Here is a 13,777-nt window from a genome sequence, read left to right as displayed (position 1 = left end):
AAGGGGAAACCAGAACACGTCCCCATGCGGGCATCACACGGGTCGGGCATCATGAGACGATCAGGCCTGCCCGGCTCCTTTCCCTCGTCCGGAGGCACATGTCCATAGTGGGTGCTCTCGGGCGGAAGCGAAGCGCCGCCCACGCCGCGGTAGGGTTTGCTTCCCATCAAGTGGCTCATTAGCAAGTTCCTTCCTCCCGGAGCTATTTTAAATATGCGTTTTTCCCCCGGAGAGCCGAACGTCGTATCCTGAGCGTCGTTTCTCGGCACTGGGCCGTCTGAATAAAAGGAGCGTGAGTGCAGGACTTGACCGTGTCCTGCTGACCGCCCTTCTCTTGACTCCAGCAGGCTTGAAGTTCAAGTGAAGGACAAAGCAATCACAGTCCTTGCCCTTTTGCCTTGATTGGGCGTTGCGTAACAGGCAGACAGACGCAGGCATTGTTGGGCCGGACGGTGGGGGGCGTCTGTAGCTCGGGGGTGTACGGCAGTGTGGCGGGTGCAGAGGAGAGACGTCTGGGTGGCACCCTGGCGGAGGACAGATCGCTGCCACCTGACCCAGCGTATAAAACAGCCAGTGAGTCCTGTCTGTCTGATGTGTGGAGTGAGACAGTATTCCACAGTCCTAGTGTACACAGGAAGGAAGGCTGCTGTGTCCCCTGGACAGTCCCTCAGCTTGGCTGGACTGTGTTTCAGGAAACGGGTATAGGTGCTGGAACCCCAGACAGAGGCCAAAGTCCCCTGAGGGCCCCAGCTCCAGACAGACCCCAGGGCAGAGCCGGCCCCTCGCTCTCATCCACCATGTCCAGCTGGGATTTCCTCCCTCTTCTAGAAAAAGCAGATACCCCCCCCCCCATCTCCGCGCACAAACACACACACACACACACACACACACACACACACACACACACACACACACACACACACACACACACACACACACTCTGTGCTGTCATGCTGTTTGTTTTGAACCTTCCGCCCTCCAGTCTTCTCCAGCCGGGACGGGGCCGGTGGGCGAATCTTTCTCCCCTCCGGCCCCGCTGATTGGTCGGCCCCGGCGGCCTCGTGGCACGGCCCCCAAAGAGCCTCAGTCTCGCCAGTGCAGGGAAACACGCCGGAGCTGGAAAAAGTGAGCGAAGCCACAAATATGCGTCTTCTGCCAGCGCTCTGGTGCAGCTGCTGTCTCTACCAGCGAGAGAGAGAGAGAGAGAAGAAAAACAGACAGACAGAGTGGGAGAAAGAAAGAGGGGGAGAGTGAGAGGGAAAGAGGGAGAAACAGAAGAAGACAGAGTGAGGAATGAAATTGGTGGTGTGGCGCCCCGAGCCCTTAGCACTGCCGGGAGCTGATGTTCTTCTGCGTTGCTGTCTACTCTCCTCTGGTCACCATGATCAGGCGCACCAAGCCAGTGATGGGTAAGACAAATGCCGCGCCGGTCTGTGGGGCTGAGCTGAGTGCCGGTGCTTCAGACACCCTCCCTCCAGCAGGGTGACAGAGGAGCTGAGAGGAGCTGGTGGAGTTGGCAGAGCTGGTGTAGTTCGGCGGAGCTGAAGGAGCTGGTGTAGCTGGCTCAGCTTGGGTAGCTGGTAGAGCTGGCGTAGTTGGTGGGGCTGGTGGAGGTAAAGGAGCTGGTGTAGCTGGAGTTCTGCACTGAAGCTGTTGCCCGATTACAGTGAACATCTAGGGGACAAAGCGCCTCAATTGTTCTGTAGCTTCGAGTGGGAGGTGAGCTGCATGTTTCATAACTGGGTTATATGATCAGACGCTGTATACTCCCTGACAGAAGTGTGTGTGTGTGTGTGTGTGTGTGTGTGTGTGTGTGTACATGCACCGTTTCATAACTGGGTTATATGGTCAGACGTAAATGCCCTGACAGAAGTGTGTGCATGCAATCTGTAGGTCATTCGTCGTTGTAATCGCCAAGTTCGGCTCTTTCGCCTATGACACCATGCAGAGAAACAAAAGCTCCTTCTCTTGGTCGCCCCCAGCTGCTGGTGTTAGAAGCCGGTGGAACTGAGGGGCCGTATGACTGTCAGAAGGTTCCTGTCCTTGGCTACAGTGGGCGGGGCAGATGGGGTGTGTGCAGTGAACTGCAGTGTGGGTGCTCCACCAGGCCACCAGTCCCTCCACCAAGTTTGCAAGTTGCATGCACTGGACTTTACTATCTACAGCCTGGGGCAGCTTCCTAAACAGCTCCCTGGGAATAGCGGCACCAAGTCTCTCTCTCTCTCTCTCTCTCTCTCTCTCTCTCTCTCTGTCTCTCTCTCTCTCTCTGTCTCTCTCTCTCTCTCTCTCTCTCTCTCTCTCTCTCTCTCTCTCTCTCTCTCTCTCTCTGTGTGTGTGCGTGTCTGTGCGTGTGTGCACTGAATACCTAGAAAATCATACCTGATACAGGTTAGAAAACATGACTAGTCTGTAAGCAAAATATAGCACCTTAGTTATGATGGTCATTATTATTGTTATTATTATTATTAGCCTTGAGTGAAGCAGCATCTAAAATGTTGCCAGAATTATGAATGACAAGCTTGAATTCTTCAGCACCAGAAAAATATGCAAGTAGTGCAATAACACAAATCTTACAGTTACTCTGGGAGGTGGGGACCATGGCGACCCACACGTGTGTGTGCTCCTGTCCTGCTGAATCTAAGGTGAAGGCCTGCTGGGGTCTGTCTCAGTGGGGAGAGGGCTATGTGTAGTGGGTAGAGCAACCACCTTTCATCTACACCGACCCCGTCCACCTTTCATCTACACCGACCCCGCCCACCTTCCTCTACACCGACCCCGCCCACCTTCCTCTACTCCGACCCCGCCCACCTTCCTCTACACCGACCCCGCCCACCTTCCTCTACACCAATGCCTATTGTGAGCTCCTTGTGGGTCAGTGGCTATGACCCTGGAGCAGATACCATCTACAACTCGCATGCTCCTGCCTCACATTTTCTTTCCATTTGATGCATGAGGGTGTGTGTGTGGGTGGGTGTGTGTGGGTGGGTATGTGTGTGTGCGTGGGTGTGTGTGTGTGTAAATAGCAGCTTTTCTTGATCATTAGCAGAAGTCTGTCACAGTGTAGTTTTCTGGACTGACTTTTATCTTGTAACACGGCAGTGTGGATCAAAGCCGTCTGACGGGTGTTTCCAATTTGAGGCGATGGCTTTAGGATCATAACGGAGCCCTTTGTAGCAGAGCTTAGAGGAGGGTTCGTTTTACTGTACTTCCATGTGCCCCAGACCTCCTCGTTATGCAGCACGGTGTAAAGAGTTGACTCCCTTCCCAGACCAGGATCTGTCCTGAAGGAGGAGCTCGGTGCTGAGAGGGTCAGAGCAGCTCTCTCCAGCTTCACCTCCTGCTTCTCCACAGCACCCGCACGCTTGCCGACTGCACTGCCTGAGGGAATTCTGTCAGGGAGAGAAGCGACCATGTTTCGTTGATATCTGACGGTCTTGGCATTTTTCTCTCCTTTCTATTTGTTTCTCATTTCCTCTCTCTCTTCCACAGATGAGATTATGCAGCAGGACATCAGGCCACTGCTGGCTGTGGACATTATCGAACAACTTCACAAGCAGTTCGCCCTGCTCTCAGGTCAGAGTCTTCTCCCGCTGCTGGAACGTCCCAGCCAAGGTGCCACAGGATGGCACGTGATGGCACATGCTAGCTGTTATTGGCTGTTGGAACCTTCTTCTCGGAGAGATTGATTTCTCTCCTATACAACTGAGTCACTCATTCAGTACAACTTTCATGTATATACGTCCGGAAGTCAAATCGCACAACTCAATATGGAAGTTTGACCAAATATTGAATAAAAATACACAAAATTCGTAGAACAACCAGAAAAAAGAAAACAGAGTATATGAGCTTCTCTCTCTCAGTTGTTAACGCGATGCACTGCCCTCCTCAACCGCCCCGTAGCTGAACTCGTGCTCATGGTATTGGTGGGTTAAAAGACTGACATTACATTTCCTGAGAAAGTCTTGGAACGCGACCCTTACTGCTGGGTCTGCTCTGAGAATGCCACACCTCCATCTTACTCAAAATGGGAGTTTTCCAGCATAAAAATGATTTAGCATCATGTAACCGTAGCGACTGTGGTTGCTAATATTTTTGCAATGCATGATGGAAATGGACAAATTGCGAAAGAACATGGCAGTGTTACATATTCAGTGTCGGACCATGTGACCAGGTGCGAAGAGAGAGAGATGGAGAGAGAGAGAGATGGAGAGAGAGAGAGATGGAGAGAGAGAGACTGGGATCTTGGGCCTACTGATATAAACAGTGCTGTCTTTCTCTCACGCTGTCAAGATAAAGTGGCGCATTATGATGGCTGCAGCGCAGACAGATCGGTGTTGTTCTGACATACAGAGTGTCTGTGTAAGTGAGGACCTCTTTAGATCCTAAAATGATGTAAAAAAAACCCTCAGCTGCCTCTCCAGGGTTGGCTGTGGTACAGTGAAGTGAGCATACGACACAGGATGTCACCCCTTAGAGATGAGTACCAGGGGTTGATGTCAGTGGGTGGGACCCCGGGCCCAGACTTGCCTCGGACTCGGGGGGGTTCTGCGGTTCCTCTCCACCCATGCCACCCCACCTGGGGCCTGGTGGTCCCCACCACACCCCTCCCTGCACGTTCCAGCAGGGAGTGGAGCTGAAATGGGGGATGGAGCTAGCTTCCTGTTGACTCACTTCCTCTTGCCCTTTTCCTTAGACTTCTATTTCTTGCCGTACCTCAGTTCAATTCAGCCTTTCTCATTGCAAACGTCCTGTTTCAGATGACAGTAGGTTGGAAGAAGTGAGTCAAGGACACCGGTCGGCTTTGCGCAAGCGTGCGATACAGCAGTCGACAAGCCTTTCTGAACTTTTCGTGTTCCGCTTTGGTCCTGTGAGCACCATGTGACCTGCGCGTCGGTCTGCGCGTGCCGGTCATGTCGAGAGGCCTCTGTACTTTTCCGTATCACTGGTGATATCATGCTGCCGTGAATAAGAGTTGTGGAGCCATTAGGTTGTGTATGCGAAAAGGGAGAGAGAGTGAAAGAGAGAGAGAGAGACTCAGGCAGACAGATGGTGATGACACAGAGCACCACTGATTAGACATAGAGCCATTTGTTCAGGATATTTAAAACTGAATTCTCCAAGAAACCATCACTTTCCATCTAGCGTCAATGTGCTGGCATCGTGAGTTCAAAACAGAGTGCAGACCAAGGCTGTTTTCCCCAGAAGCCCGTCCGGGAGAGTCAATAAGGCTGACGAGTGTGAGATCTCTGCTAAAAGAAGAACAGCTAGTATTCATATGGACAGGTCATGTGGTCTGTGAGGACCACGCCACAGTCCATGTACAGGGGGTCCGTGAGGGTCACGGCACCGTCCGTGTACAGGGGGTCCGTGAGGGTCACGGCATGCTAACGTCATGGTGATTCATATTCCTGTAAGTCATTCACTGTGCAGTTACATGGTAGTCAAATGGTGTGTTGTCATAATCACAAGTATCCAGACTTCAAGTTTCTATTCCTTAGGACAGGAAACTTGGCTCATTTCTTCCCCCTTGTGGTTACAATAATGCAACAACGCTTACAGTGATTGTCGTCAGTGCAGACTGCAGAGACTTCATATCCCAGCACGTCACGGGGAGAATCGGTTTCCTCTTACAAAACCTTCTCACGTTTCCTCATTCCTGTGATGCAATACAGCAGTTTTCTGTTCACAAAAGGGACACACATGAATGATGTTATGCTCACATGAATGATGTTATGAAATGATGTTATGAATGACAGTGCATATGAGGGTCTCACGAGTGTGCTGGTGTAATATGTGCAGGAGGACGAGGCAGAGATGGCGCACCCATCATCACCTTTCCAGAATACTCAGGCTTTAACGAGCTGCCTGACGAGGACTTCGTTAACGTAGTCACGTATCTGACCAGCATACCCAGGTGCTGCCGTGCCTCGTGTTTCCTCTGGTGCATGCTGTCATGTGGTTTCAGATTGTGGCGATTCCTAATAAATAATCAGTGAATGGTCTGGGATATGAAACCTTCGGAGGTGTTTGCATTTGTTCGAAATATGTTACTGTCCCACCCGCAAGGAAGTGATTTACAATTTCAAACACTTTCTGTTAACTCTTATTTATGTGTCTATGGCAGTCCTGCCTTTGAATGTGTTTATCCTGTTTTCTCTCTCTCCAGTTTAGATGTTTTTATCCTGTTCTCTCTCTCTCCAGTTTGGATGCGGCCAGCATCGGCTTCATAATCATCATCGACCGCAGGCGGGACAAATGGAGCTCAGTCAAAGCCTCTCTGGCTCGGATAGCAGTGTGTACACACAGCTTTTCACCAACACCACCATGTCCTAACGTTCACCAAACCAACATCATCATCTCCTAGAGTTCACCAAACCAACACCATCATCTCCTAGCGTTCACCAAACCAACACCACCATGTCCTAGCGTTCACCAAACCAACACCATCATCTCCTAGCGTTCACCAAACCAACACCATCATCTCCTAGAGTTCACCAAACCAACACCATCATCTCCTAGCGTTCACCAAACCAACACCATCATCTCCTAGAGTTCACCAAACCAACACCATCATCTCCTAGCGTTCACCAAACCAACATCATCTCCTAGAGTTCACCAAACCAACACCATCATCTCCTAGCGTTCACCAAACCAACACCACCATGTCCTAGCGTTCACCAAACCAACACCATCATCTCTTAGCGTTCATAAAACCAACACCATCATCTCCTAGCGTTCACCAAACCAACACCATCATCTCCTAGCATTCATAAAACCAACACCATCATCTCCTTGCATTCACCAAACCAACACCACCATCTCCTAGCGTTCACCAAACCAACACCACCATCTCCTAGCGTTCACCAAACCAACACCACCATGTCCTAGCGTTCACCAAACCAACACCATCATCTCCTAGCGTTCACCAAACCAACACCATCATCTCCTAGAGTTCACCAAACCAACACCACCATGTCCTAGCGTTCACCAAACCAACACCATCATCTCTTAGCGTTCATAAAACCAACACCATCATCTCCTAGCGTTCACCAAACCAACACCATCATCTCCTAGCGTTCATAAAACCAACACCATCATCTCCTTGCGTTCACCAAACCAACACCATCATTTCCTAGCGTTCACCAAACCAACACCACCATCTCCTAGAGTTCACCAAACCAACACCACCATCTCCTAGCGTTCACCAAACCAACACCACCATCTCCTAGCGTTCACCAAACCAACACCACCATCTCCTAGCGTTCACCAAACCAACACCACCATGTCCTAGCGTTCACCAAACCAACACCATCATCTCCTAGCGTTCACCAAACCAACACCATCATCTCCTAGAGTTCACCAAACCAACACCACCATGTCCTAGCGTTCACCAAACCAACACCACCATGTCCTAGCGTTCACCAAACCAACACCATCATCTCCTAGCGTTCACCAAACCAACACCATCATCTCCTAGCGTTCACCAAACCAACACCACCATGTCCTAGCGTTCACCAAACCAACACCACCATGTCCTAGCGTTCACCAAACCAACACCATCATCTCCTAGAGTTCACCATACCAACACCACTGTCTAGTAGAGTTCACAAAAAGCCATGAAATCCTGGACCAGGATCCAGGAACTTACAGGACAGAAGGACAACTACATATTGTGAAACCAGAAGCTCACTGTTCTTCTAGTGTTAACCCTACTATGGCCTGATGTTTAGTGCGTAACGATGGAATGTGCATGTGGCAGAAGCAGAAAAAATGACCATTAAAGGTTAAACAGGAACAGAAAAAAGAGACACAGTTGCATAGGCGACGTTAATTAGAAGAGAATTACCAAACATCAAGAGATTTTACACTGACTTAGATAAAATGGTCATAAAATGGTGTGAAGGCACAAAGCACACACCATACATAGACTATACATAGAAATAATGGGCATATGATAACATACAGGTGTTCAGTCTCCAGGGGGCATGGAACGCTGGGGGCGTGGCCACAGATGACAGGTGTGTTATAGGACAGGGACTCTTGAATCCAAAAAGCCCAAAAAATGATTGAAGGTGCAGAAACTGCATCGGTTTGCAAATTTCACACCAAAATACTTTGAGTACAGTTTTCCAGCCAGAGTTAAATTTAAGATCATGAAAGTCCCAGTTTCAAACACGCATAGTCAATTGTTTGTCTGACTACAAAACTTGTACTTTACCGTATTAAAATGTACTACAATTTTAAATTCCTAAAGACAACTGCTGAAACAGTTTAATTTTGCAGTGCTATTCAGCACCTGTTGCTCTGGGAACAGAATAGGTAACACTGGGAGAGTAGCTGCAGATCAATGTCCCCAAAATGAATAATACAAGGGTCGAAAGGGCAGGGTCAAAACGCAAGGTGGAGTTGACAGGGTTATGGTTTAAACACACCTCAATTAAGCAGAAATTCAGTAGCTTAAACCTCTCGGTGCAGCTGCTGTACTGGTGATTTGAGAAAACAAATCAGAGCTTATATGACATGACAGAAAAAAGCCTAGTTTGCTTTGATATTTTTTTAAGTGTAGTTTGATCTCCTGCCAACAGGGGGCGTTCCCAGCTAACCTGCAGCTAGTGCTGGTGCTCAGACCCTCACGGTTCTTCCAACGGGCGATTGCTGACATCGGAATCCGGTTACACCGGGAGGACTTCAAAATGAAGGTACCGGTAAGCGCCAGAAACTCTTTCTCTCACCTGGGCATATAAAGCACATTCCAACAGCACACTGTGCTGCCTCTCTCTCTCTCTCTCTCTCTCTCTCTCTCTCTCTCTCTCTCTCTCTCTCTCTCTCTCTCTCTCTCTCCCTGTGCTGCCACTTGTATCATGTATATTGCAAGGCCATGGGGTTCAATATCCTTTATCAACACCACCTTTTTAATCACTTCTGTACATAGATGTTAGTAGTGATGAGAACTGTTCTTGCTTTCTTGCAGAGGAGTTTGTGTGTGTGTGTGTGTGTGTGTGGGTGGGTGGGTGGTGTATATGGGTCCTCAATATTGAAGGTTTAGAGTGAGATTGATGAAACAACACCTTAGCAAAGTATTCTTGAATTCTACTTTTGTTAGTTATGTAGTCAGTAGCCAGATGTTCAGGTGGTTATAGCACACACTGCTGGTGTGAGAACGATGACAGCTTTCAAGACCAAGGACTTCATTTACAGCATTTGAGCAATAAATGTATCACAATAAATGAACAGAAAAGAAGTAGGTTGATATTGTTTGTTGTTATTTCTCTTTTATCAAACCTCTTTGGATTGATGAAAATTCTGGAGAATTCAAGAATTCTGCTTCTGTTTGTCTTTCAGATTGTAATGCTAAATTCCCTGTCAGATCTACATGGTTATGTGGACAAAGGACAGCTGACCTGTGAGCTGGGAGGCAGTCTGCAGTACTGTCACAGCCAGTGGCTCCACCACCGCACAGTGAGTCAGTCACTGCACAGAGAGTCAGAGTCAGAGTCAGTCACTGCACAGAGAGTCAGAATGTCAGAGTCAGTCACTGCACAGAGAGTCAGAGTCACAGAGTCAGTCACTGCACAGAGAGTCAGAGTCACAGAGTCAGTCACTGCACAGAGAGTCAGAGTCACAGAGTCAGTCACTGCACAGAGAGTCAGAGTCACAGAGTCAGTCACTGCACAGAGAGTCAGTCACAGTGAGTCAGTCACTGCACAGAGAGTCAGTCACAGTGAGTCAGTCGCTGCACAGAGAGTCAGAGTAAGTCAGTCGCTGCACAGAGAGTCAGAGTCAGAGTCAGTCACTGCACAGAGAGTCAGAGTAAGTCAGTCACTGCACAGAGTCAGTCACAGAGAGCCAGTCACAGTGAGTCAGTCACTGCATAGAGAGTCAGTCACAGAGAGTTAGTCTTAATGAGTCAGTCACTGCACAGAGAGTCAGTCACAGTCAGTCACTGCACAGAGAGTCAGAGTCACAGAGTCAGTCACAGTGAGTCAGTCACTGCACAGAGAGTCAGTCACAGTGAGTCAGTCACTGTACAGAGTCAGAATCACAGTGAGTCAGTCACTGCACAGTGAGTCAGAGTCACAGTGAGTCAGTCACATTGAGTCATAGTCTCAGTGAATCAGTCACTGCACAGTGTGTCAGAGTTACAGTGAGTCAGTAATTGAGTCAGCCACTGCATAGTGAATCAGTTAATGCATTTACGCATACTGATGCATACTGAGTCAGTCACTGCTAAACAATGACAATACTGTTATTATGAGAGTACTGTGTCATTATAACAATACTATGTCATTATGGCAGTGCTATGTCTTTATGACAATATCAGTACTATGTTACAGTACTATGTCGTTGTGACAGTACTATGTGGTTATGGCAGTACTATGTCATGACAGTACCGTGTCATTGTGACAGTACTATGTCATTATGGAAGTGCTGTGTCATGACAGTACCGTGTCATTGTGACAGTACTATGTCATTATGGAAGTGCTGTGTCATGACAGTACCGTGTCTTTGTGACAGTACTATGTCATTATGGAAGTGCTGTGTCATGACAGTACCGTGTCCTTGTGACAGTACTATGTCATTATGGATGTGCTGTGTCATGACAGTACCGTGTCTTTGTGACAGTACTATGTCATTATGGAAGTGCTGTGTCATGACAGTACCGTGTCTTTGTGACAGTACTATGTCATTATGGAAGTGCTGTGTCATGACAGTACCGTGTCTTTGTGACAGTACTATGTCATTATGGAAGTGCTGTGTCATGACAGTACCGTGTCATTGTGTCAGTACTCAGTATTCCTTCTTTTGCTGCTATTGTGTTCCATCACACAGCTGAACTATAAAAGACTGTATGTCTTCTTCAGGCCATTGAAAACTTTGCTGTGACGGTCAAAAGCACGGCCCAGATGCTGCAAAAGTTTGGAACAGATTTATCAGAGACCGAGCTCCCCAACGATGTGCAGTGCACCAAAGATCTCCTCACTGCCCATACAGAAAAACGCAACAAGCTCAAGGTAGGCAAGCATGCAAGCACACAACCTCCGGGCCACTGTAGAGGACGTAACTCGCTAAGCCTCGTGAAGCGAACTAAACTAATACTTTGTCTTCGTTTCAGGATGAGCTCAAGTTAGCCATGAATCAGGGTACCACTCTGCTGTCCTGCATTAAAGCCCAAGCCAGTAAAACAGAGAGCCACGTACTAAACCCTGATGAAATGGACAACCAGACCACGGTCGAAAGGTCTGTTGCATGTTGAAGCTGTAAATCATGTGACATGAAAAAACACATTTTGTTTCCACTATAAATTACATTTACGCTATAAATGATCGTGTTAATCACTGGGAGAATACCTGCTTTTTCTTGGGCCTCGCCAGCTAGTGTCTGAGTCTCAGGAATATTTTTGCTAATATGTCGTATGAATCCTGAATTTATAATGCATTAAATTAAAGCTTTATAATGCTATAATATTCTATATAATAATAGAATAATAGAATATGAATTGTATGTTTTAAAAATAATAAAATTATTATTATTATTATTATTATTATTATTATTATTATTAATAATAATAATAATATTGTCTAATGCATTATAATGCCTGCCATAAGCCTGTATGTGACTGCCTGTGTGCCGCGGGACAAGGAGCAGAACACACAAACGTCTCTCGAAGCAGAACGACATTTATTTACACAAAACACAAATGATAAATAATAAGGCACTCACACATAACAGTTAGTGCAGTGTGATATAAACAATGAACAATAATGAGTGCAAGTCCAGTCATGTCTTGACTAAGCACTGTGCTCATCCCTCCCGTACTCACCCCTACCGTGAAGCATGGAGGTGGAGCTCTGCTGTTTTGGGTGGATGTGAGCTACAGCGGCTCAGAGAATTTAGTCATAATTGATGGAAGGATGAATTCAGCATCTAACTAGGAAATATTGGAAGAGAGTTTTCATTCTTCAAGCAGGAAACTACATGATGGTCATTTGATCGGAAACACGAGACCACGTCGGAGGGCCGTCACACACGTTGGCGGGCCGTCACACTGCTAACCTCAACCTAACCGAGGCACTGTGAACACACTGTTCATGATAAACACCCAGAGAATTTGCAGTATTAGAGGCATTTTGCCCAGAGGGAATGGCAGCTTAGCCACAGGAGAAAGTAAAAAACACACAGAAAAAAACATATTAAGAACTAGAGGTGTGAAAACATTTGAGCAAGAAACTGTTATTCTTTACTTTACTGATGTGCTTTATTTAATGATTGTGCGCTTCATTGCTTCTGTGATGTTTGGAGGCTTAAGCAGGATGCGGGGATGAGGCACGTTGAAACACATTTATTGACACACTTAACAACCAGATGTAGTACGCAGGCTATAGTTTCAAACACTGACAACCTCAACGATAAGACACGAGTCATATACACGCATGACAATTACACACAACAAGGATCAGGTGAACGACATGAGAGGGCATGACAACACAGACAAACACACACACACACACACACACACACACACACACACACACACACACAGACGTTTGAGGGGGGGAGGGGCCGTACCGTGACAACTTCAGTTTGCTTGCGTCAGAAAACAAAGGTTAAAGCGCCAATATTTTTTTAAGGTGGAATTCCAACGCTAATGTTTGTTTTTTGTTTGTTTTTTTTTAAGGTAGAAGCATTCCTATTGCTCAGAAGGTTGTAGTACATTGACACGCTTTGGTAAAATATTTGCACTTAGGGCATTTGGTAGACACCCTTGTCCAGAGAGACTTACAGAAGGGCTTTGAAGTCTCCAGCAAATCCGCCTCCTCCTGTGACACCAGGTAGTTCAGTGTTAGGAACACTGTCAGACTAAAGCCCTGCTTGGGTATGAGCAGGACAGAAGATAAAGACAGCAGTGGGTGTTTTTCACCAACCGGGTGTCAGGACAGAGTTTTGTTTTCAGCCCAGGGTGGCCCGTATCCTGGGCAAGTCCAGGTGACCGTGATAACAAACACCAGAACCTTCCAGTCCTCCAGCGTGTACATGTGCCCCAGGCTGATTCAGAGTAATGAGTCTGTTTGTGAACACTTACGTAGTTCCCAGTGGACGTGTATATCCTCACCACTGAAGTTCATTTGGTTTGTTTTCCTTTACTTCAAACAGTGATAAATAATAAATCAGTAACTGCTGAATTCCATGAAACCTACTTGTGCGCTTTCATTAAGAATTCATTACATTAATGAAATTAATCTTTGCCCAAACTGAAGCAATACTAAACAAGAATGAAACAAATACTAAACAAACACAAAACAAATACTAAACAAACACTAAACAATTACTAAACAAATAACACAGCTTACAGACTACCATGTTGTTGTCTGTTGTAAGCGGGTGAGCTCTAAACACCTCAGTGTGACGTTGGTGTTCCCCAGGTTGATGGCTCAGCTGGACGAAACAGAAAATGCCTTTGAACAGTTCTGGTCGAAGCATCATGTGAAGTTGGAACAGTGTTTACAGCTCAGACACTTTGAGCAAGACTTCAGAGAGGTACACACAACATGCACCGTGCCTCCTCCCTCAAAACTATATGTTCTAATAGAAAACCCAGAATATACGTGTATGTAACTATACGTAGAGAATGTGTGGAAAATGAAACTCAGAAGATGTGCACGTGTGCGGGTGTTTGTGCGTGTGCCTGTGTATGTGGGTGTCTGTGTGTGGAGCTGTGGCTGTGTGTGTGGATGGGTTTTGTGCGTGTGTCTGTGTGTGTGGGTGTGTGTGTGTGTGT

General features: G+C 47.2%; 1 protein-coding gene across 14 annotated transcripts in view; it reads left to right on the top strand.

Annotated features, from left to right (window-relative positions):
* The window catches only part of mcf2l2 (MCF.2 cell line derived transforming sequence-like 2), a 61,630-nt gene that overhangs the window by 8,874 nt on the left and 38,979 nt on the right, over window positions 1–13,777 (top strand). For 12 of the 14 annotated variants that reach the window (XM_081708619.1, XM_026996293.3, XM_081708615.1 and 9 more), the window contains exons 2-9: window positions 3,490–3,573; window positions 5,800–5,914; window positions 6,202–6,292; window positions 8,586–8,705; window positions 9,343–9,459; window positions 10,863–11,012; window positions 11,114–11,238; window positions 13,422–13,536. In XM_081708619.1, the coding sequence (XP_081564745.1) occupies window positions 3,490–3,573; window positions 5,800–5,914; window positions 6,202–6,292; window positions 8,586–8,705; window positions 9,343–9,459; window positions 10,863–11,012; window positions 11,114–11,238; window positions 13,422–13,536 (917 nt within the window). Of the gene's footprint in view, window positions 1–978; window positions 1,410–3,489; window positions 3,574–5,799; window positions 5,915–6,201; window positions 6,293–8,585; window positions 8,706–9,342; window positions 9,460–10,862; window positions 11,013–11,113; window positions 11,239–13,421; window positions 13,537–13,777 lie in introns of those variants that run through there. The other 2 variants (XM_026996281.3, XM_026996276.3) reach the window with 2 other exon arrangements.

Source organism: Electrophorus electricus, chromosome 26, assembly GCF_041902795.1.
Source record: "Electrophorus electricus isolate QZ-2024a chromosome 26, ASM4190279v1, whole genome shotgun sequence".
NCBI classification, from domain to species: Eukaryota; Metazoa; Chordata; class Actinopteri; order Gymnotiformes; family Gymnotidae; genus Electrophorus; species Electrophorus electricus.
This window is presented reverse-complemented; position numbering and strand designations above follow the sequence as displayed.